General features: G+C 44.4%; 1 protein-coding gene across 1 annotated transcript in view; it reads left to right on the top strand.

The window, feature by feature from the left end:
- The window catches only part of LOC309561485 (pancreatic alpha-amylase-like), a 70,338-nt gene that overhangs the window by 23,077 nt on the left and 23,622 nt on the right, over window positions 1-23,639 (top strand). The window contains exons 4-6 of the mRNA XM_082265432.1: window positions 16,695-16,925; window positions 20,448-20,581; window positions 20,663-20,785. Coding sequence (XP_082121558.1) covers window positions 16,695-16,925; window positions 20,448-20,581; window positions 20,663-20,785 — 488 coding nt within the window. The remainder of the gene's footprint in view (window positions 1-16,694; window positions 16,926-20,447; window positions 20,582-20,662; window positions 20,786-23,639) is intronic.

The raw sequence follows: 23,639 nt of genomic DNA, 5'->3' as shown, positions 1-23,639 counted from the left end.
GCCAATCCTATCACACTGGTAATAAAAATGGGCACTACTCCAATGCAAGCCTTTCTCGGCCCTAGTGGTCAGGGCTAAGTTTAGCGCCAATCTAGTGGACTCAATCTTGGAGAGCGTCTCACGGTTAGGTTTAAGTTTATGAGCCTTACAAAGGGATTGTAACTCAGAGTCGAGTTTCTTCAGATTTTACAGGTGCTCCCTCTTAATCTGTATTGATATTTGTAAAATGTTCCCCGAATGGTGGCTTTATGGGCCTCCCATAACGTAGAGGGATTGACATGCTCAGTGTCATTGCGTTAAAAGTATTCACGCAAACCGTGGTCAATTTCGGTGCACCTAATCAGGTCACTAAGCAGAGATTTATTCAGCCACCACCAAAAAGGGCCTGTCTGACTCTGAAGCAGAGAGAGAGAACCAGCCGGACCATGGAGTGGTCAGACCAGGCTGACTCCCTAATGTGCGTCCTATGTATAACAGGAACTCCCCGTTTGAGATAAAATATGTTCAATTCTGGCATATGTGGCGTGTGGAGCCAAGTGATGTGTGTAATCTCTACCCGTGGGGTGAGTTTCTCTCCAAACGTCAACCAGACCAAGGGAATGAAGAACTTTAGGGAACTGTAAGCTCATCTTAGGGGGCCGTTTAAGCCGGCATAGTGGCCGGTCTAGATTTGTCTAACTCCAAGTCCAAAGAGTCCCCTTCAAAGATCACCAGTCTCTCAACATGTGGGACAAGCTCCTGAAACAGTGAAGAAAAAAAGGGTTTGAGGCATAATACGAAATAAAAGAAAAAAAGCTGTCTCTCAGTAGTACCTTTTAGAAAGATATAGTAACTTTTAGAAAGTCAGGATCCAGAATTTCTTGAATAGGGACTAATGCAATATGTTTTGAGAGGAAATAAGCTTTTGGTCTTGTCTTGAGCATTAGCAAAATAAAATTTGGGAAATGTATTGCGGACAAAAGAGTGATTGTTTGTGAGAGGAATGGTAACATTGTAAATATTTCTGACATTTCACAAAACCAAGGACTTAACTGGGTCCATGACTGCAGATCAGTGAGGGCCATCACTTACCACACCACGGATAGGAGAAGAAGTTGCATCAGGCAGAGTACCTCGAGGACCAAGAGCACTGACAGGAAACAGGAGGGCAGACTCCGGAAGGGACCTAAGGGTAAAAGAAAAGAATGAAAAAGAAGAGAAAAAGAAGAGAAAAAGAAAAACACAAAGATGAGGCAGAGGCACAGAAAGGAGCGGGGAGTGAGGGGCGTGGCGTACGGCGCTGAAGATGGCCGCATAGCTCTGCATCTCCGCTCGGCCACCCGGGACTACAGCCATCACAGACCCCCCAGGAGAGCACACTCACCTCTGCCAGACCCCTGCTGATCCTACCGATGGTGAAGGGGAAGAAGGGCTCCCAACAACTCACCAAGATGGATGGATTCCTCCTCTCCAGCTCCGCCGGGCTGCGGCAAGATGGCGCCGGCCAGCAGCCGCTGCCTCCTTGGAGCAGTGCGGGCAGACAAGAGGGATGCGTACCTCCACTCAGGCAAGTTGCCAACCCTGATAGCGGCAATTCCTCTGGCTCCTCCACTTCCCCCTCACCCTCTTCCAGGAGCCCTGCTAAGCAAAAGCCCCTCGGGGGGTCTTCCCCCCCAGACTGCCTTCAATGCAGCCCGATGGAACAAGTGGCAGCCCCCTATGCATCACAGGCCCAAACCCTGCCTGTTACAGACCCCTTTGCGGCCTTCCCAGCAGGTGACCAACCTGTGTCAGCTAACTTGCTAAAAAATATGCTGCACTCCCTGTGGTCCTCCATCCACATGGATATGGTGCAAGGCCTAGCCCAGACAAAGCGTGAAGTTCGCCAGCTAGGAAAGAGAGTAGACACTGTTGAAGCCTCAATGGACAAATGTACGCTCTCCTTCAACACCCTTATTGACGCGCATAATGGCCACACGGAAGATATAGCCTGGATCAAGGATAAAGTGGCGAACCTTGAGGACAGGTCAAGGAGGAACAATTTGAAGTTTAGAGGGGAGCCGGAAACAGTGCAACCCCAACACCTGGAGAAAATGGCTAAGGATCTTTTTTCTGCACTGGTGCCCTCCCTCTCTGAGTATGATCTAGCGATTGACAGGATCCACAGGATTCCGAAACCTAGCTTCATAGCCCAAGACCTACCCCGTGATGTACTCCTCAGAGTTCACTTCTTTCAATCTAAAGACAAAGTGCTCTTAGCATCAAGGCAGCTTCATACCATGCCGGGAGACTATCCCCAGATCCAGATACTCCCTGACCTGTCCAGGCATACGGTCCAGAAGCGCAGGAATCTGGCCACCATTACGAAGGCCCTTAGGAATCACCGTATCCCACACAAGTGGAAACACCCGGCTTTCCTGACCATTACACATAATGGCTCTACGGTCACTATCTCCACCCTGGAAGAAGGGCTGTCCTTGCTACACCGCTGGGGGATCATCCTGGAACAACCACCTCAGTCTTCGGCCTCTTTGGCTCCTTCACCCCTTTCAGGAGACTGGCAGATCGTATCGTGGAAACGTTCCAATTCCAAGCAAAGCTTTAATGGAGGTGAGCGTTTCTCCCCACAGTTCCCGTCATAGTCCCTGGCCTATGATGTGATATATCCCTATGGCCCCTCATTCTTTGTTGCAGGCACTACCTGCTTTTGGACCTTTTTTTATGTTTTGTCCAGCGCATAGCGCAGTTGTTGGACTGTGCTCCCCTACTTGTCTATGTTCCGGTACACGAACACCCTACCTGACGCTCCTTGTTCTCAGACTGTCAGTGAGCTTTTGCCTACTCCATCTTCTTTGGGAATCTATTGACCACGTCCAGTCTGTACGGATTTGCCTACTTCGTCCACCATGACCATCAAGTTCCTATTGCTGAATGTGAATGGTCTAAACGAGGCATGTCCAACCTGTGGCCCAGGGGCCACATGCGGCCCGGAACCGCAGGCAATGCGGCCCACTGCCCCCTGACAATTTTATTTTTCTTTTTGCTGGGGAGGAAGAAAGTCGAGTCGGGAGCACGGCCAGAGTGGCTTCCAACTAACTGTAGGCAGGGGCTGCCTTGGAGGGAAGGGGGGGGGCCAGCGCCGCCAGATTGCAAACAGAGCGGGGATCTCCTGCTTATCCGGCGGCCACTGTCATACGAAGCCCCGCCTCCTGGGCCGGCTCCTATGAGAGACAGCACATTGCTGACGTCTACCATGGAAGCCGATCCAGGAGGCAGGACTTCGTATGACAGCGGTCGCCGGGTAAGTGGGAATTCCCCACTCAGCATAATCCAGCGGCTCTCCTCTCTCTTCATTGCAGACTGCATTGGATGGGCACGCACTGGTGAGGCTGCACTGGATGGAGACTGATCAGGCTGCATTGGATGGGCATGCACTGGTGAGGCTGCATTGGATGGGCATTGATCAGGCTGCATTGGATGGGCATGCACTAGGCTGCAAGTGCTGTGCGATCATCCTGGCTGCTGCGGGAGACTTAGGATGTCTGCAGTCGTCAGTGACAGAGCTGATGCTTCCTGTATAGTTCCGGCTCTGTCACAGGTGGAGTGATATGAAATGCACTCCGCCTGTGACAGGAGCTTTTCAGGAAGCAGTGGCTCTGCTCTCTACTGCATCTGCTGCTTCCTCCAGCAGTACCCGCCAGCTGTCTGCAAAATAAGTAGAAAAGGTATGTGCATTAGCATGTGTAAATTGTTGCAATATGTTTTTTACTAACTAGTTGTGTTTTGTCATAATATGTCATGTCCTTGTTTATACATGTATGAATAAGGACATGACCTTTTCTGGCTGCCTAAGCCACAGGTGCTAGGGGTGCAACTAGCCCCCCGCACATAAATGTAAATATCCCAGCATGTGCAGTGTTTCTGACTCCTATCACCATCACCACTTCAAATCACCGAAGTGGTTAGAGTGTTCCTTTAATATCTCTCAGAAGAAGTAAACCTCTGTATACTGATTCTGTTTCATCTGATCATCCTCTAGTTGTGTTAAATTAGTGCTGAGGGGCAGGGCACGGCGGCACGGGAAGGGCACGGCGGCGTTTTATTACTTATATACCTTAACTATAGTATATATTTTATATGCGGCCCGAGAAAATTTCTCTACACTCAATGTTGGCCAGAGAAGCCAAAAGGTTGGACTCTTATGGTCTAAACCATCTGGCCAAGCAATATTCTCTGTGGACTGAGCTGTGTAATAGTCGGGCAGACATCGTCTCTATCCAGGAGACCCATTTCAAAGCAACCCGGCAGCCGAAATTCTCCCACAAGAACTTCCCTAACCTTTTCTTTTCCAGTGCCCCTGAGAAAAAGTGAGGGGTCATGATAGCGCTCAAGGACACGATCGCCTTTTCGTTGAAGGACAAGATTCATGACCCAGATGGACGGTGTTTGATCCTCCAAGGGGACTTCAATAACATGCCCCTGACCCTGGTAGCACTCTACGCTCCGAACTGCCACCAGAAGCGCTTTCTCCACAGGTTACTTCAGAGGATATCCACAAATGTCTATGGTCTTCTGGTAATATGTGGTGATTTTAATGCTGTGGTCGACCCGGGGCTTGACACTTCGGTGTCCGCCCGGGACCGACAACTTTCTCTAAACTCCCTTCTACACAGGGAACACCTCTACAATGTCTGGAGATGTCAGCATGGTTCGGAAAGCGACTATTCTCACTACTCCTCCAGACATTGCTCATACTCACGTAATGATATGTTTGTGACGGACCTCCCTTTGCTGGGTAAGGTTTCCTCCTCGGCCATCAGAAGTATAACGTGGTCCGACCACGCTGCTGTGGAAATGGTCATGGAGGAGAGCGGACCCAGAGAACGGACGTCCATCTGGCGTTGTGACGCCAAAGGGCTCCAAGACCCTCTTACTAGTAAGGTGATTGCGGACCACTTGTGTGAATTTTTCAAATTTAACGCCCCATCGGTCTCAGACCCCTGGTCACTATAGGGAGCGCACAAGGCGTTCATACGGGGCATCTGTATTCAACAAACTGCCAGGACGCGCAAGGCCTATAATCAGAAACTCACTGCTCTCATTTCGGAGATCCGTGATTTAGAGGCCATCCACAAATGTGCCCCTACGCCTCCTGTGACCACGGCTCTGACCCAAAAGAGAGAATCCCTCAAGTCCCACCTCATGGATCGCTATGACCGCCACCTCAAATCACTCAAGCTCCGCTATTACGCCCATGCCAATAGAGCGGGCAAGAATTAAACAGAGGCGGGCTTCTGCCCGCATCTCCCACCTGACGCATCATAGGACCAAAGTCAAACTTACCCATCCTAAAGATATTGTGAACGAGTTTGCGACTTTTTATGGCTCCCTCTACAACTTGGCCCAGGACCCTTCCACCACACAACCCGGCCCAGGAGCCATCCAACATTTTCTTGACAGGTTATCACTTCCCACCCTTACCACTGCCCACTTACAGTCCCTATCCTCCCCGTTCACAACGTCTGAGGTCTCTAAAGCTATCCAAACCCTTCCCACTGGTAAATCCCTGGGCCCAGATGGCTTATGCAATGAGTATTACAAGATCCACAATAGTACCTTGAGCCCCATCCTTACTGATGTGTTTATCACACATCTGGCGTGAAATGCTAGGCGCTTATATTATGACTATTCCCAAACCTGGTAAAGACCCTAGCCTCCCAGCCAATTACAGGCCTATTTCCTTTCTTAATAGTGATTTTAAGATCTATGCCAAGGTGCTAGCTGCTCGTTTAGAACCCATTCTCCCCCATCTGATTAAAAATGTCCAAATGGGCTTCATGTCGGGTCGGCAGACGTCAGACGCTACCAGGTGGATCATCAATCTGGTCCATCTGGCAGAGAGCACTCGCACACCTTCTCTGCTCCTCACGTTGGATGCAGAGTATGTGTTCGACAGGGTTAACTGGTCATATATGCGCATGACTCTGGAGAAGTTCGGCTTCTCTGGGGGCATACTCTCTGCACTGCTGGCACTCTACTCCTACCCCACGGCCCAGGTCCTCACCTCAGGCACTACCTCGACGCCGTTCGCCATTACTAATGGTACCCGCCAGGGCTGTCCACTCTCGCCCGCAATCTTCAATCTAATGATTGAACCCCTGGCGGAGGCCATTCGACCTGACGACGCGGTGGAGGGTTTTAGTTTGGGAGACACCGTCCATAAGGTCAACCTTTTCGTGGATGACATTGTGGTCATCCTGACTAATCCAGTGCGATCACTTCCGGCTGTCCACCGCACAGCTTCCTTATCCCACCCTCATTATCCCTCACCATTCTCCGTATCCACAGCTTCCTTAAAAAACATCCCCTACAAACCAGACAAACCCCCCTTAAGGCCTGGACATACTACCACTCCGTCAGGAAAACTGCCAGGGGTATATCCCTGTTTTACGACATTCTCTTGCACAGACCAGACCCCCCCCCCCGCTTCTACGTCCATGCTGAGGTGGGAGAGGGACTTGGACCTCAAATTCACTCCGGAGCAGTGGTCCCATGCTCTTGCTTCTACCTACCAATACTCCCACTGCACTTCGCACTGGAAAATGATGCTAAAAATCACCAACAGGTGGTACTACACCCCATATAAGCTGGCAAGAGTCTTCCCTTCACTCCCCTGATCTATGCTGGAGGGAATGTGGCCACAAGGGTACGCTTGCCCACATTCTATGGGACTGTCCTTCGCTGACCAGCTACTGGAATAGGATATTCCGCTGTATAACCGAATGTACGGGCATCTTACACCCACCCAAGAAAGAATTGGCGTTGCTGAATCTAGGCATAGATATGTACCCGGTGTGTTATAGACAGATGGTCCTGCACATTCTCCTGGCCTCCAGAAAGCTAATCTTGCGTAGATGGCGGACTCTAGACATACCCAGCTTCTCCGAGGTAGTCAAGACTGTAAATGACAACTATGCCTTAGAACGATCCTTGGCATTCAACTCCCTCTCCTTCCTGAAATTTAACAAGGCTTGGCATCATTGGAAATATTCTCCCTAAATGAAACCGTAGGTTCCGAGGTGGGGGGAGGGCGCTACTCCCACAGCAATTATGTTCCCACTGGGAGCTGGGGGAGTAGCCACCTCTCTCTCCATTGTCAGGCGCAGACTCACTGTTAGGTCTACTATGTCCCTAGTATGACCTGAGCCACTTAGTCCGTTGTGAGCACACATTGCCTCTATACCTGTTGTTATTGTTGGTGTTTTTGTATTGCGTTGTATTGAATTTCTTGACTTTATATCCCTTGCCGGAACATCCCCTTCCCCCCCCCCCTCTCTTTGTGTGTAATTTTGAGATGTACACCATGTATAGACTGTGTATTCTTTTTCTCCTTGTATGTTGTTTATATTCAATAAAAAATATTATTAAAAAAAAAAAAATAGAAAGGAGCGGGGAGTGAACAGGGACCAGCCCAAGCAAAATTCCCACATCAAGGTGGAACGCATCCTGAGCCGACGTGCGAAACTGAAGCACATTGGGTCAAGTGGGGGAGCAGGCCTCGCCAAACTGGCCTTTCCATCACTAATGTTAACTAGTATAATTCCAATAAACAAAATTAGGAGAATGATTAAATAGCAAGCCGGGTGTGACGTTCATGCGTTTTTGTTAGTGAATGGATTTACAGCTGCAGAATTATTGCACTCAGTAGCCTTGTAGAGATTCTGTTGAACAAACATATCCAACTCTCAGGACTTCATCACAGTGCACAGCCTGTTATGCAATATACATATACTCAATCAGATGTTTAATGGAGGGATAGAATATATGAGAATGTATAGATGAGAGACAGGCTATTGTATGGTGAGCACTAAGAGTAGTATTAGGAGAGTTGCAGGTGATGGTAAAGCAAATAGGTTCTGATGTCAAGTATAGTGCAGATGGTAAGAGGACACAGATGGAGTATACTTAGACAGAGTAACCTAGTGCAAGGATAGTTGAAGGTAGTCCCAAGAGCTAACTGTCTATGCAGATGATAGTGAATAGATAGATACAGATAGTCCTGGTAATTGCAGTAGATGACAGTAGGAGATTGGTTAGTAAGGAATCCCCTGTGGGGTACTTATCACTTAGATAGGTTAGTAGTAACAGTGTCCTTTAGAGAGAGGTGATCCCGTAGCGAGATACGGATCAGCAGCGAGGTTCCGGCTTCAGTTCAGCAAAGGGAAATGTCAGCAGCTCCGACTTCACAGGAGAAGGTGCGGTGAACATGTGGTTTGAACGAGCAATGAGTGAGAGAAAGCCGGCGATTGAAATAGCCGCTCATAACGGCACTCAGCAATGATGTCATCCGGTCTTAAAGGTGTATGCGTCTCTTGGATAACAAGATGGGACGCAATTTAGTAAGAGAGAAATATGGAACAAGGGTACCAGAGGTACCAGAACATTACAGTACCCCCCCTTAAGGCCGGCTCCGGAAGGCCTCTAGAACTGTTTTTTCTGGATATTTCGAGTGGAAATTGTGAATCAGTCTAGGGGCATGTATATCGGAGGTATCCAGCCAGGTGTCATCTTGGGGCCCATAGTTCTTCCATCGTACAAGATACTGGAGTCTTCTTCTATGGAAACGGGAATCCAAAATCTCTTTTATCTCAAATTCTTCTCCTCCTTCCACTTGTACAGGTGGTGGAGGTGAGATAGTAGGCCTTATTCCTTGGTTAGGAACATGGGGCTTCAGTAGCGACACATGGAAGATGGGATGTATCTTGAGGTCCGTTGGTAATGTGAGTTGTACTGCAGCTTTTGCAATAAGCTTCTCTATTGGGAAAGGTCCCAGAAATAGAGGTCCAAGTTTTTTACTAGGGATTTTTAATCTCAGATTTTTTGTAGAAAGCCAAACAAGATCCCCAATGGCATATTGGGGAGAGGGTTTCCTACGGAGGTCGTAGTACTTCTTTTGTTGGCTATGAGCATGGGATATGGTATTGTTGAGTAATCCCAGAGAATCCTTTATCTGGGCAAGATAATCAGATGCCACTGGATTACTTGATGGCAAGATACGTGGAGGAAGGAGTGTGGGATGAAACCCATAATTTAGGTAAAATGGACTTTGTTTAGTAGTGCTATGAGTCGCGTTGTTATAGGCGAATTCAGCTAGCGGGAGGAGATCTGCCCAATCGTCCTGTAGATACGAAGTATAGCAACGCAGATACTGTTCAATGCACTGGTTAACTCTCTCTGTCTGTCCGTTGGTCTGAGGGTGGTAGGGAGAAGTAAGTTTACGCTCTATTCGTAGTATCTGACATAGAGCTAGCCAAAACTTTGAGATGAATTGTGAACCACGGTCAGACAGCAGTGTTTTTGGAATACCATGTAACTTAAAGACATGTTTCACAAGCAATTCCGCTGTTTGTTTGGATGAAGGTAGTTTTCGGATAGTGAAATGTGCCATCTTGGTGAGATGGTCCACTGACACCAAGATGGTGTTGAATCCTTTGGAAGATGGTAGTTCCACTATGAAGTCTAAGGATACCACTTCCCACGGAACCTGGGGTATCGGTAAACTACAAAGTAACCCCGATGGTTTCGTGTTGTCAATTTTAGACCTTGCACAGATATCACAAGATGAAACAAACTTTTTTACGGTTGTCTTCATGTCTGGCCACCAAAACTGCCTAGTAAGTAGATTGAAAGTTTTAGTCATACCCATATGTCCTGCCATAGGTACATCATGCGACAATTCCAAGATCTTGGTTCGCATAGTAGGGGGTATGTATAATTTATCGTTGTAGTAGAGGAAGCCTTCTGCGTCAGTAGTTAGTTGTGGTGGAGGTGAGTCCAGTCCTATGCTGTGCAAAATCTCTTCCTTCAGGAAGCGAACGACACCGATAATACGTTCAAGTGGTATTATAGGAACTGAGGGAACCTCGGTACAATCTTTCTCGGCTAGTCGTTAAAGTGCATCCGCTTTTTTATTTTTGTCTGCGGGCGTGTAAGTCACTAAAAAATTAAATCTCAGAAAGAATAACGACCACCGTACCTGCCGGTGGGAAAGAGTTCTATTAGTCTGAAGGTATTGAAGGTTTTTGTGATCAGTATATATCAGGATTGGCAATTGAGTGCCCTCAAGTAGATGTCGCCAATTCTCTAACGCCAGTTTTATGGCTAGTAACTCCTTCTCACCTACTGGGTAGTTCACCTCGGGGCTGCTTAATGACTTTGAGAAGAAAGCAACTGGGTGAAGAGGTGAGGTGTTTGTTGGCCGTTGTGAGAGAACTGCTCCTACTGCCATATTTGACGCATCTACCTCCAAGATGTATTGAAGGGATGGGTCTGGATGGCATAGTATGGGGGCAGTAGTAAAGCTTGATTTCAGCAGACAGAATGCTCCATTTGCTTCTGTTGACCAATTAAATGGTTTCTTCGTGCTTGCGAGTTGTGTGAGAGGTTTCACAATCGCAGAGAAGTTCTTAATGAATTTCCTATAGTAGTTAGAGAATCCTAGGAACCTTTGTAATGCTTTGCGAGTGGTTGGCACAGGCCAATCCAGAATGCAGGATATTTTGCTCATGTCCATTTTGATTCCATTTTTAGATATAATATATCCTAGGAATAGTACTACCTCTTTATGAAACAAACATTTTTTTGATTTAACATATAAGTTATGTGCAAGTAGCCTTGACAACACAAGTCTCACATGTTTTATGTGCTCAGGTAAGGAATGAGAATAGATAAGTATATCGTCCAAATATACTACAACACAAACATCAAGCAAGTCTCTGAATATCTCATTTATAAACCGTTGGAAGGCTGCGGGAGCATTACATAGCCCAAATGGCATTACAAGGTACTCAAACAGTCCGTATCTGGTTCTGAATGCCGTCTTCCTTTCATCCCCTTTACGGATTCGAATTAAATTGTATGCCCCTTTTAGGTCCAATTTTGAAAAGAAAGAAGCTCCACGCACCTGTTCGATAAGTTCAGGAATAAGAGGTAAAGGATAACGATCCTTTATTGTAATGGCATTTAATTGTCTGAAATCAATGATAGGCCTAAGGCTAGAATCCTTATTGCGGACAAAGAAGAGTCCAGCAGCAGTGGAGGAAGTAGAAGGTCGGATGAATCCTTTTGCCAAGTTCTCATCCAGATACTCCTTAAGATGAAAGAGTTCATCCTGTGAGAGAGGATAAACATGTCCGAAAGGCAACTTGCTATTAGGGAGTAGATCGATACAACAATCATAGTCCCTATAGGGAGGTAGCATTTGAGCGTTTTTCTCAAGGAAAACCTCCGATAAATCCTGATAACACTTGGGTATAATGTCATCCGGCACTACAGACAGGATCCTATCATATGTGGGGAGATTACACGTCGTTTCACAATAGTGAGAAGAGAAGGCTAGCGTTCTTGTTTTCCAATCGATGATTGGTTGATGTATGTGTAACCAAGGAAGTCCCAAAATGATTGGAAAATGTGGTGAAGTTAATACATCAAAGGTGGTGGTCTCCACATGAGACTCGTCAGCAGTTACAAGGAGTGCCTGTGTCTGACTGGTGATAGGACCAGAGGATAAAGGGTTACCGTTAATAAAACTAACGGAGACAGGTTTGGGTTTTGAAACAATAGGTATTTTATTAAGGGAGACAAAACAAATGTCAATGTAGTTTCCACAAGATCCTGTGTCGATCATAGCCTTGGTGGTGATCCTAGTTTGGTCCCACTGCAATGTTAAATGAACAAAAAGATAAGGATTAGAAAAGGAAGTTGTGAGTCCCCCTAGCAAGACATTTGAACACTCACCCTCTTTTCTGCGGACAAGGGGACAGCCGCTTATCAAATGATTCGGGGATGCGCAGTACATGCAAAGATGTTCGGTTTTCCTCCTGGCACGTTGAGAAAGGGTCAGAGGTGGGCGTATCATTCCTACTTCCATAGGAGTAGGGTCAGCAGGCAACATCCGAGAAGGACTGGAAAATGGTGAGCCCATCTTCTCAGCCTTTCTTTCTCGTAGTCGTCTGTCAATATTGATACTGGTCTGTATCAGTCCCTCTAGAGTGCCAGGTAAATCCGCTCGGGCGAGCTCGTCTTTAACGGCCTCAGATAGGCCGAGTCTAAACTGCATTCGCAAAGATGTGTCGTTCCACCCTGAATCAGGGGACCATCTTTTAAAATTTGCCACGAAATCTTCAACAGGTCTCCTTCCTTGTTTTAAGGCCCGTAATTGGGTATCAGCGGTACTCTGCTTATTGGGGTCTTCATATAAACTAGCGAGTTGTGCTAAAAATAAAGGGTAATAATTAAGGAGTGGATCATCCTTTTCAAAGAGAGCGTCTGCCCAGGCCCGGGGTTCACCCGTTAAATAGGAGATGACGGTACAAACCTTAATTTGGTCAGTGGTGTAGGTTAGAGGTTTTAACAAAAAAAGCAATCGACATGCGTTTTTAAATTCACGAAATTTGCTCCAATCACCAGAAAACACTAGAGGATTGTTTATCTTAGGCTCACGGGGCTGAGCAGCAGAAAGCTGTGTGAGACGGCCAACCTGCTGTCTCAAGGTCTGATTTTCGTTTTGTACCTCTGTAAGCGCAAGGATCAATGCATCTACTTGCTGTTTTAATTGTAGTACATGAGTGGGTAATTCTGCTGAATCCATATTTTTTTTTAAGGCTCGTTCAATCTGTAACGTTCATGCGTTTTTGTTAGTGAATGGATTTACAGCTGCAGAATTATTACACTCAGTAGCCTTGTAGAGATTCTGTTGAACAAACATATCCAACTCTCAGGACTTCATCACAGTGCACAGCCTGTTATGCAATATACATATACTCAATCAGATGTTTAATGGAGGGATAGAATATATGAGAATGTATAGATGAGAGACAGGCTATTGTATGGTGAGCACTAAGAGTAGTATTAGGAGAGTTGCAGGTGATGGTAAAGCAGATAGGTTCTGATGTCAAGTATAGTGCAGATGGTAAGAGGACACAGATGGAGTATACTTAGACAGAGTAATCTAGTGCAAGGATAGTTGAAGGTAGTCCCAAGAGCTAACTGTCTATGCAGATGATAGTGAATAGATAGATACAGATAGTCCTGGTAATTGCAGTAGATGACAGTAGGAGATTGGTTAGTAAGGAATCCCCTGTGGGGTACTTATCACTTAGATAGGTTAGTAGTAACAGTGTCCTTTAGAGAGAGGTGATCCCGTAGCGAGATACGGATCAGCAGCGAGGTTCCGGCTTCAGTTCAGCAAAGGGAAATGTCAGCAGCTCCGACTTCACAGGAGAAGGTGCGGTGAACATGTGGTTTGAACGAGCAATGAGTGAGAGAAAGCCGGCGATTGAAATAGCCGCTCATAGCGGCGCTCAGCAATGATGTCATCCGGTCTTAAAGGTGTATGCGTCTCTTGGATAACAAGATGGGACGCAATTTAGTAAGAGAGAAATATGGAACAAGGGTACCAGAGGTACCAGAACATTACACCGGGAAGCATAAAAGACAGGAACCCCCAGAGCTGGGAAAAAATCCCCCAAACCTTGGATGACCCAGACCAAAGGCCCTCAGGTATCCAAATCTCCCCATGGGGCCAGGGGAGCCCAACCATGACTCCCCTACACCCACAGGGACCTCAACAACACATATTAAAGCTAACTAAGAAATGTTAATGGTGTTAAACTGGAAAATAGGGAGAAGTTCTCCAAACAGTAGCACAAAAAAATGTAACGAGTCCCACAGTGGATCACCACAAAGCAATTGTACCCAGCAGTTGGAGAAGTTATTCAGGGCAATCACTCCGAGTTGAAGTAGTAGACTTTCTCCCTCTGCGAACGACGTAAAAGTGTAGGCTTTAAAATTAGGGATTTCAAAGGCAGTGTGCTTTACAGGCCATGCCCTATACATAAAATCCCTTCCTATCCATATACTGCATCCACCAAGGGGATGGAGGTGTAATGCTTTTCAGCTGGTCTTTTCCAGTTTGCACCATGGTTATATTATAACCTAATTATTTGAGCTTTTGAGACAACAGCCAGTCGTGCATGGGGATGGGTTGGGGGAGGTTGGGCTGTCTCCCTCTCACCTGTTCCCCACCCACCCATTAGTGGCCATGTGCCTCCAGTGTGAGGACACTAAATTAAGAGTGTAGGACTGCAGATTTTAACAGGGTGCCGTGAAGTGGCTCTGCAGCTTTCACATGCGTTTGCAAATGTGTGTCAACTAAACCCCTGTTCTTTGTACCAAGAGACAGGTTTTATTTGGTTGGTGACAGACTGGAGGGTGAGTACATCAGACTGGAGGCTGGCTGACTTTCATGCACCTCTTACAATCCCTCAACCTCATTTTGTTTCTCGTTATAGGGATGGAGACGCCGGGCAACACCAGCTTGGGTCTCATCTAAAGTCCCACCTAGTCCAATATGTTAAAAGTGTAGGCTTTATTCTGCATAGTGAAAGACAGCTTAAATGGGAAGGCCCACCGATACTTGACCCCCTTTCTGGAGAGTGCCAACAGTCGAGGCTTAAGGGACCGTCACGGTTGAATGGTAAAGGGCGACAGGTCTGCAAAGATGTGAACCTCATGGCCCTGTATAGCCAAAAAAGGGAGTCCTAGGAACATTCTGTTACAGGTTCCTTCACTAAAATACTGTATATATTTTTGAAAGCATTCTTACTTTACATTATTTCTTCACATCTGCATAAAACAGAAGCCAGATATTTATTTTATAACTTATAATACTTTGCATATTCTGAATAAACCTTATTAATATAAAGATTATTGTGTAAAAAAATCAAACTGTCAATATTTCTGGTGAATGAAAAATGTTTGCATAATTTGTGTCCAGATCAGCATATATGCCTTTTATAACCTAGGACCCTTCAATTTTTTTCTATTTTAATCCTTTCATTAACTACCTCCCGCCACCCGTCATTTGTCTATAAGGCAGGAGGGAGGTAGGTATTGCTCCCTTGTTCTGGGATGACATCATATGACGTCACCCAGTCTCACCACGCTTGTGCGTCCACGGCGATTGCGGTTGCGCTGTGTCAATGGGACATGGCGCGACCCTGATCTTGGTGAAGAGTCAAAGACGCGGATGTTTACCCATGTGATCAGCTGTGTCACATCACAGCTGATCACATGTAAACAAGGAGATGCCGTTTATCTGCTCTCCTCGTCTCACACTGACAGAGTGCGAGGAGAGGAGAACCGATCAGGCGGCATCTCCTCAGAGGAAAGATCTGTACAGAAAATCAGGGCACTGATCATCAGTGCCCTGACAATTAGTGCAGCCCCAACAGTGCCCAGCCATAATGGCAGCTTGTGCTCATCTGTGATGCCAATCTGTGCCCATCAGTGATGCCAATTTGTACCCATTAGTGAGCATCAGTGATGCAAGTCAGTGCTACCTTTAAGTGCACATCAGTGCCTGCTCATCAGTGCCACCTATCAGTGCCACTAATCTGTGCCACCTATCATTGCCCATAAGTGCCGCCTATCAGTGCCACCTATCAGTGCCCATCAGTGCCACCTATAAGTGAAACCTATCAGTGCCCATCAGTGTTGCATATTAGTGCCTCCTCATCAGTGCCACCTCATCAGTGCCCTTCAGTGCCATCTCATCAGTTCCGCCTCATTAGTGCCCATCAGTGCAGCCTATCAATGCCCATCAGTGCAGCCTCATCAACGCACATCAGTGAAGGAGAAAAAAATACTTATTTACAAAATGTTCTGACAGAAAATAACAAAAACTATTTTTTCAGACTTTTTCATTCTTTTTTCGTTTTTTTTAAGCAAAAAAAAAAACCTAGTGGTGATTAAATGCCACCAAAAGAAAGCTCTATTTGTGTGGGAAAAAAATATATAAAAATTAATTTGGGTACAGTGTTGCATGACTGCGAAATTGTCATTCAAAGTGTCACAGCGCTGAAAGCTACAATTTGTCCTAGACAGGAAGGGGGTAAAAGTGCCCTTTTAAGCCAGGTTTAAGCCAGCCAAATCCTGTGATTTTCTTCTTTTCTGCAGCCACAGGTTGCAGAACAGAAAATTATGTTTCTACACTTTTTATAAATTATAATGATGACAACTTGCCTATAATTTTATGTTGGACCATAATGGAGGCTAAATTATAATGATGACAACTTGCCTATAATTTTATGTTGGACCATAATGAAGGCTTTCATGTTTTGAAAATGTATTTTTATCTGATAAAATCACAAATATTTAAACAGTCTATAAACTAGTAGTACAAAACAAATTTTTTGGATATTCGATTTGAATCAAATTAGATTTGAATACGGATGAAAAATTTGAATCGAATTGAAAATGAAAAAAACAATTATGAAAATGAATCATTCTAACATAACAAATGTAACCAAATTAAATTTTTAACTTAATTTAAAACAAATCTTAAAGTAAACAAAACACATTTTTATGATCTGCACATGTCCAGTTGGAAGGACTTGCTGGCATATTCTTTAAATCACTCTCCCCTCACATCTCTTTGAACCTAACTTGATTTGTGATATAATAAATACATGAAGGTTGATTCCGTTTTTATTTCGATTTTGGTGATGAATTTACTAGTATGGGTGAACGCCCAACTATTCAATTATTTACATTGTGTATATAAAATTATAAAATATATTTTTTAAATAAAATGTAATGTATAACATAGTAAGCATAGTAAACATACATTTCTCTTTGCATTCTTTCATACACAGGTGAGAGACTGTCAGCTGGTGAGCCTACTGGACTTAGCACTGGAAAAAGACTATGTTCGGACAAAGGTTGCAGATTACTTAAACAATCTTATAGACATTGGAGTAGCTGGGTTCAGACTGGATGCAGCTAAGCACATGTGGCCTGGAGACATTCTTGCAGTTACCAGGAAACTGAACAACTTGAACACTAGATGGTTCCCAAATGGCTCTCAGCCGTTTATCTACCAGGAAGTAAGTTTAGCAGAAAGCACTGCTGTGTCTTTCTATTATTGATTGAAGGAAAAGTTCACCTTAACACTTAAATCTCTACATCTAAAGGCATCCATGATCTAAGACTAACCTATCTTGCCCTGTAAAGAAGAAATCAGTATTTATACATTTTTCGCTGTGGAGGCAGGTGCAGAAGAGGCACCCAACAACGGAAGTCCCATAGTAACTCTATGGGTGACAATGTGCAAAATGATATTAAAAAGTGGTGCCGTTCTCTATGTGCTCCAATTATCCACATATATTAGAGTGATAATCCCCTCATCCGATGTGCCCTCACCTGGGGGATAAGACCAACCAATAGTCTATATCCGCTCTTGTGCCTCTCTGGGGATCTGTTTTACACTGTTTCACTCCTTTGGTGGAAATTTTGAATTTAGAATCCTCCTTCTGTTACATTTATCTCCATAAGCCCAAATCATAAAGAGACAAAGCTGGACATAGTGCTTTATCTTTTTAAAAAAAATGGTTTATTAAACACTAAATATAAAAAAAAACACTCACGTTTTCCTGGTGCTTAGAGTTCACCAAACTGTAAAAAGCATTCAGTCCTTGAAGAGATGGAAGAACTGGTATGCATCCCTAATGACAATCTTTCAAAGTTCACCGCAACATGGTACGACTGGATAAGATATAAAGATACGAAGCCTTATCAGGATCTTATGGGCCTCTGAAGAGAAGGACCCTGACTGAAGTGTTGCTCCACAGACGCATCTTGTTTGGGGGGAAGGGGGGCCCCCCGTCTCGGACCCTTCCTGTCCCCCCAGATTCAGTGACCCTCCTCCCCTTCCCCTTTGGTGTTTTTTTTTGCTCTTCTCCTTCCCCTTCGCTCCCCACCTTCTACTCAGCTCTCTGTCCAACCTAATTTCCGTCTTCCTTGTACTACTGGCCTGTCTTCTTAGCTCCCACCTTTTTCTTTTCCCCTCTACTTCTTCCCAACAAGTTTACACTACACCCTGGGTGGCTCCTTACATACAGTTCCCGCAGCAATGGACGTACCCGCCACTTACATTCAGTTAAGAATGAGCAAGCTTGATCAACCTGACGAATTCTAAACCATTTCTCAGTGGTACCGCTGTGGTACGTATTTTGGATCCGGCAATTCTCGGTTGGTCGTATGCCCGCCATTGCCATGAACGCTATCCTGTTTCAGTATGTTGAAGTTTTTCAATGTTAATCCTCATATTAGCTCGTTCTACTGTGCACTTTTCTGAGCTCACTCGGATGTTACATATTTCCTTGTTGACCCTCGTTGTTCTCTTTCATTGTATCCAGAGCTTTGTATTTATGACATGTATGCTTGTTGTTGCCTTATTCTCAATAAAATTCTTAATGGAAAAAAAAAAAGCATTCAGTCCAGTGCGGATATAAGACAACCACGGTATGCTCACAATGCGCGCCTCAGCGTGACGACAGATTGGCCCCTCCTCTACGCAATACGCCACAGGATCACATGGCTTCCTCAGGGTTATATCAAAGGAGTGAAACAGTATAAAACAGATCCCCAGAGAGGGACATAAGAGCAAATAGACCAATGGTTGGTCTTATCCCCCAGGTGAGGACACATCGGATAAGGGGATTATCATCATTAATGTATGTGGATAATTGGAGCACATATCGGTGAACACAAATTAAGGAAGCAGTCGTTTGGATAAGTGAACACAAGCCTGTTTTTTTATGAAAGATTGAGCATATGCAAGCAAATTCATGCCAAAAGACACTTTATGGACTGATGCATTGTTTGTTTTGTTTATGATATATATGGTTTGATATGATATGCTGATTCTGAAAATTGCTATGCAAACAGATTTAAAGGGATACTAGCACATAAGCATTTGGGAGAGCGGCACCACTTTTTAATATCATTTTCCACATTGATACACGTTTAGAGAGTGTGCATAGGTGTGAGCGATCCGCTTTGTAAGTTTTCAGTTTTATAGTCTTATAGCACTCAATAGCACAACATAGCAGGGCGCAACTACACCCATTTTTAACTCTATGGGTGACGTAATTTCCCATTCATTTCACAAGCGTTGTCGGCTGTGTCTTCTGCAGAGCTTCTGCCTCTGAAGACCAGACTGGATCAGCTTCAAAAAAGGTTTGTATAGGGATTTCTTCTTTACAGGGTTAGATAGGTTCGTCTTAAATTGTGGATATCTGTAGATGTAGAGATTTTAGTGTTAGGGTGTACTTATCCTTTAAGTATGCATATTAAAAAGGGTTGAAAAACATACCTTTAAGCACTTTTAAAGAAGTATGGGAGCTACCAAAGCAAACTTGCACTACATCTTTAAAATTCCTCATCCTCCATTTTCACCCATGGTGCAGTCCATTGCAAACACAAAAGTGTGGCCTTTCTAACTTACAGCTCTACCTATGTGTATCAATATTATTCCCTGATTGCTGTGTGTGTGGCACATGTTCCTATGTATTAGTCATATCTTCTTCATATACTTGAGAAGAATAGTTCACAGATGAGCCACATTAGACATCCAACATTGGTAGAGAACTGATTCTTTGGTGCATCTTTCAATGTGGGCTTCCTAAAAAATAACCAATAAAAGTCATACCTAACACTAGTGCATAACTATAAAAGGAATTTGAATCAAGTGCCAATGCAGTATTTAATGTAGGAATGGATATTCAGCTTTGGCAATCTGAAAGTGGACATTTAATGAATAATAAACCATTATCTGCCTATAGCCCCCTCCTCCTCATGCAAAATCAGTCATTGTTTAAAGTAGAACTACTAGGCAAAACTTTTTTTTTTCTCGTTTTGGATAGAGTAAGGGAGCGTTACACCTCCTTTCACATTTTTTTGCCATCTCTTTCCCAATACGGAAATTTCCCTTTACTTCCTGTCCCATAGCCAAACAGGACGTGAGGGGAAATCCCTGAAAATTAAAGGAATTCCTTGGGGACCCTCCTGGTTTCCAGAAAAAGCATCCGCAATGGAAGATTTTCCCTCTGTTACTTAACTGGGGACAACCCAAAATTTGGGATTTTCTTTTATTTCCATCTTCAATGATAATGGTAAACAAGACAAATACAGAGGGTGAAGCTTCTTAACTGGGGCACAGCCAGCAATAAAAAGTGGCAGGTGTTCTAATCTATCTCCACTCTAATTAAAACTAAATAAAAAGGTTTTACCCCTTTAGTTATACTTTAAATGGAACTGGCAACAATGATCTTTCCTTCAAACTCATATTTCTAGTCTTTATGTGCCAGTGATGTCACCAAACCACATTGCAGCCTACTGGGAAAGCTAAGGACACTTGATCTCCTAAGAATGTGATTTTTTCTAAACACCTAGCAATTTTAGCACAGGATGGGAAAGGGGGTTTGAATAACCAGATAGGCAGTACGTTTTTCTCATGAAATGTCCACTTTAAGAATTTTCATCATGTCGTGTTTCAGGATAGAGTGTTGAACCAGAGATTTATGTGGGGGCAAATGTTGTTTCAAATCTAATGGTTTATCTTGCAGGTGATTGATTTGGGTGGAGAAGGTATCTCAGTAAGTGAATACACCAGCATTGGACGTGTCACAGAGTTCAAATATGGGGCCAAACTTGGAAAAGTGATCCGCAGATGGGATGGGGAAAAGCTAGCTTATTTGAAGTAAGCTAATAGCAGGAAACAAAGTGCACACAACGTATTTCTTGCATGATATGTTATATACAACATTTTTTTTTCACACAGGAACTGGGGAGAAGGCTGGGGATTTATGCCTAGTGACAGAGCCTTGGTGTTTGTTGATAATCATGACAACCAGAGAGGACATGGTGCAGGAGGAGCCTCCATCCTTACCTTCTGGGATGCTCGGTAAAGCATACCTGTTAATACCTGGGGTATCTGTTAATACCTGATGTACCTGTTTCAGGGTAATGTGCTTTGATTTGTGGATGACATTGGGTTGAATGATATCATATGTAAGATGTATCAACACAGTACCTCACATTCTATAAAATAATCCTAACCTAAAAACTTTCTGGTTGCAAACTTGAAAGGGTGAATCCCCCCCCCTTTTTTTTCTCTTTTCTTACTCATTCTTCTCATTTCCATAAAAGACCCAAAAGCTAAAGACTTTTCTTTAACCCCCTCAAATTGCAAAAAACTGAGTGTAGTTGATATTATTACATTTAACTGTCAACCTTGTACATTGATTACTAGTTGACAAATACTCTCAATTTCAGTCCCAATTTCAGTGATAAGCTTAATGACTAATTTTGTATTTCTATATGTATTATTTATTTAATGTTTGAATTTTTTAATGTTTGAATGTAAAAACCATGGGAGTGCTAAAGGTTTTTTAACTGCTAGTGCTTGGGAAATGCTTGCTCTGTAACACTAACTTTTGTGTACAGTAATACTGTGTACTCGTTTCTATACACACATCTGCTTCAGGCTCTCTCTGCTTCACAACCCCTGCATACTGCAGAGCTTCTGATTGAATATATTTAACCCTCTCAGAGTCTAACCATTATTCAAGAAATACAGCCCTGAAGAAGGGGGATGCACTTCCTCTGAAACACGTTGGTTCTGCTTGAATACTTTTATCTTCAATTAACTAGCAACATAAAAGCACAATACACGTTAGGAGGGGAACCCCTGGGAGAATTTAAAAATGGAGAAGGATCTGGGTGTCTTTGTGGATGATAGACTAGGCAACAGCATGCAATGTCAAGCGGCAGCTGCCAAGGCTAGCAGAATATTAGCATGCATAAAGAAAGGGATGTTTTCCAGAGATAAGACTATAATCCTTCCACTTTAAAAAACTCTGGTCCGACCGCATCTGGAGTATTCAGTCCAGTTCTGGTCACCAGTCCTCAGAAGAGATGTGTTGGAGCTGGAGAGGGTCCAGAGAAGGGCAACTAAACTAATTAGGGGATTGGAGGACCTTGATTATGAGGAGCGTCTGCAATCGCTTGATTTATTCTCCCTGGAGAAGAGACGCCTGAGGGGGGACATGATAGCAATTTTTAAATATCTCAATGGGGATCTAGGCTTAAAAAAAAAGCTGTTCAGTCGCAGGGATTGCATGAGAACTCGGGGGCATACAATGCGATTAGAGGAGAAGCGTTTTAACCTTAGGCAACGTGGGGGGTTCTTTACTGTTAGGGCTACAAGATTGTGGAATTCTCTACCACAAGAGGTGGTTTCTGCAGGTAGTATGGTGACTTTCAAAAGACTACTAGACGTACATCTCAAGGATCAGAACATTCAGGGGTATGCGAGATGATTACAGCCACACACACCTACACAGGTTGAACTGGATGGACTATTGTCTTTATTCGACCTCACCTACTATGTAACTATGTAACTATGTATGTAACTGTAAAAATAATCATCAAGTGAGACTTTATTTTAGACATGAGGCACTCCTCTCCAATCACCCAAGTGTTCCTTGTGGTGGTGAGGAACACTTGGCCCCTATTGTCGTTATCAGGAAGTTAGCAGCCCTAGACCCCAATGGAGTCTATCACCTACTATCTACAATTAGGATATAACTCATTGAAAGCAATTCCCTCTACACCCTCCACACAGTAATCTTCCACCAGGCATCCTCCAGCAGCACCAGTCCAGTGCTGTCTTCCACCTGAACGTGAATTATCATTGGGAATTTGAATGTTTAGAAACAGTCCATGAAGATTAATGGCAGGAGATCTAGTTGGGACGAAACCTGACTGATCCTTGTCAACCATCTTCTGAATTACTGCTGCTAATCTGTTCACAAGTACCCTTGCTAACAATGTAAAATTGGATGTGAGAATGAGAATCTTGCAGAACCTTGCACCCTGTACGAAATGCACTCCTGAACCTTGCACCCTGCACAACGCACTCCTGAGCCTTGCACTCTGTATGAAATGCACTCCTGAACCTTGAACTCGGTACAACGCACTTCTGAACCTTGCACCCTGTACGAAACGCACTCCTGAACCTTGCACCCTGTACGAAACTCACTCCTGAACCTTGCACCCCTGTACGAAATGCACTCCTGAACCTTGCACCCTGTACGAAACGCACTCCTGAACCTTGTACCCTGTACAAAACACACTCCTGGACCTTGCACCCCGTATTATGCATTTCTGAACCTTACACCCTGTACGAAACGCACTGTTGAATCCTTTCACAATAAGCATACCGCACTCATGGGCTGGCACAGAGAATAGAGTCAGAGGTGGAGCCGGGGGGCGGCAAAATCAGGTTTCGCCTAGGGTGTCCAAAAAATCCTTGCATCAGCCCTGTCTACAAAGTATTGACTCAGGGGTGCTGAATACAAATGCACGCCACACTTTTCAGATACAGTAGTACTTTGGTTTGCGAGTAACCTGGTTTACAGATGTTTTGATATGCGAACGCTATCTTGATATAGGAGCAGTATTACACTCACAATGTTAAAGTGGCTTGCAATGTTAAAGTTGATCTCAGCCGGAGAGGAGGGGAGGAGAGGAGCAGAGAGCTGAGGAGTCACATGAGCACTGGGAGATGCTCTGATACAGTACTGTATAGGTAGAAATCAGTATCTTTTAGATACAGCACAGGCACAGGGACGCATAATGTTTTTTAACAGAGGGGATGGCATGCTTATACATACTGTACTATACAGTAGCTATGATAGCAGCATATCTTTATTTATACCAATAGATGGTTGTGGAACGAATTATCCGAGTTTCCA

Source organism: Pelophylax lessonae (genome assembly GCF_965119305.1).
Source record: "Pelophylax lessonae genome assembly, chromosome: 8".
NCBI classification, from domain to species: Eukaryota; Metazoa; Chordata; class Amphibia; order Anura; family Ranidae; genus Pelophylax; species Pelophylax lessonae.
This window is presented reverse-complemented; position numbering and strand designations above follow the sequence as displayed.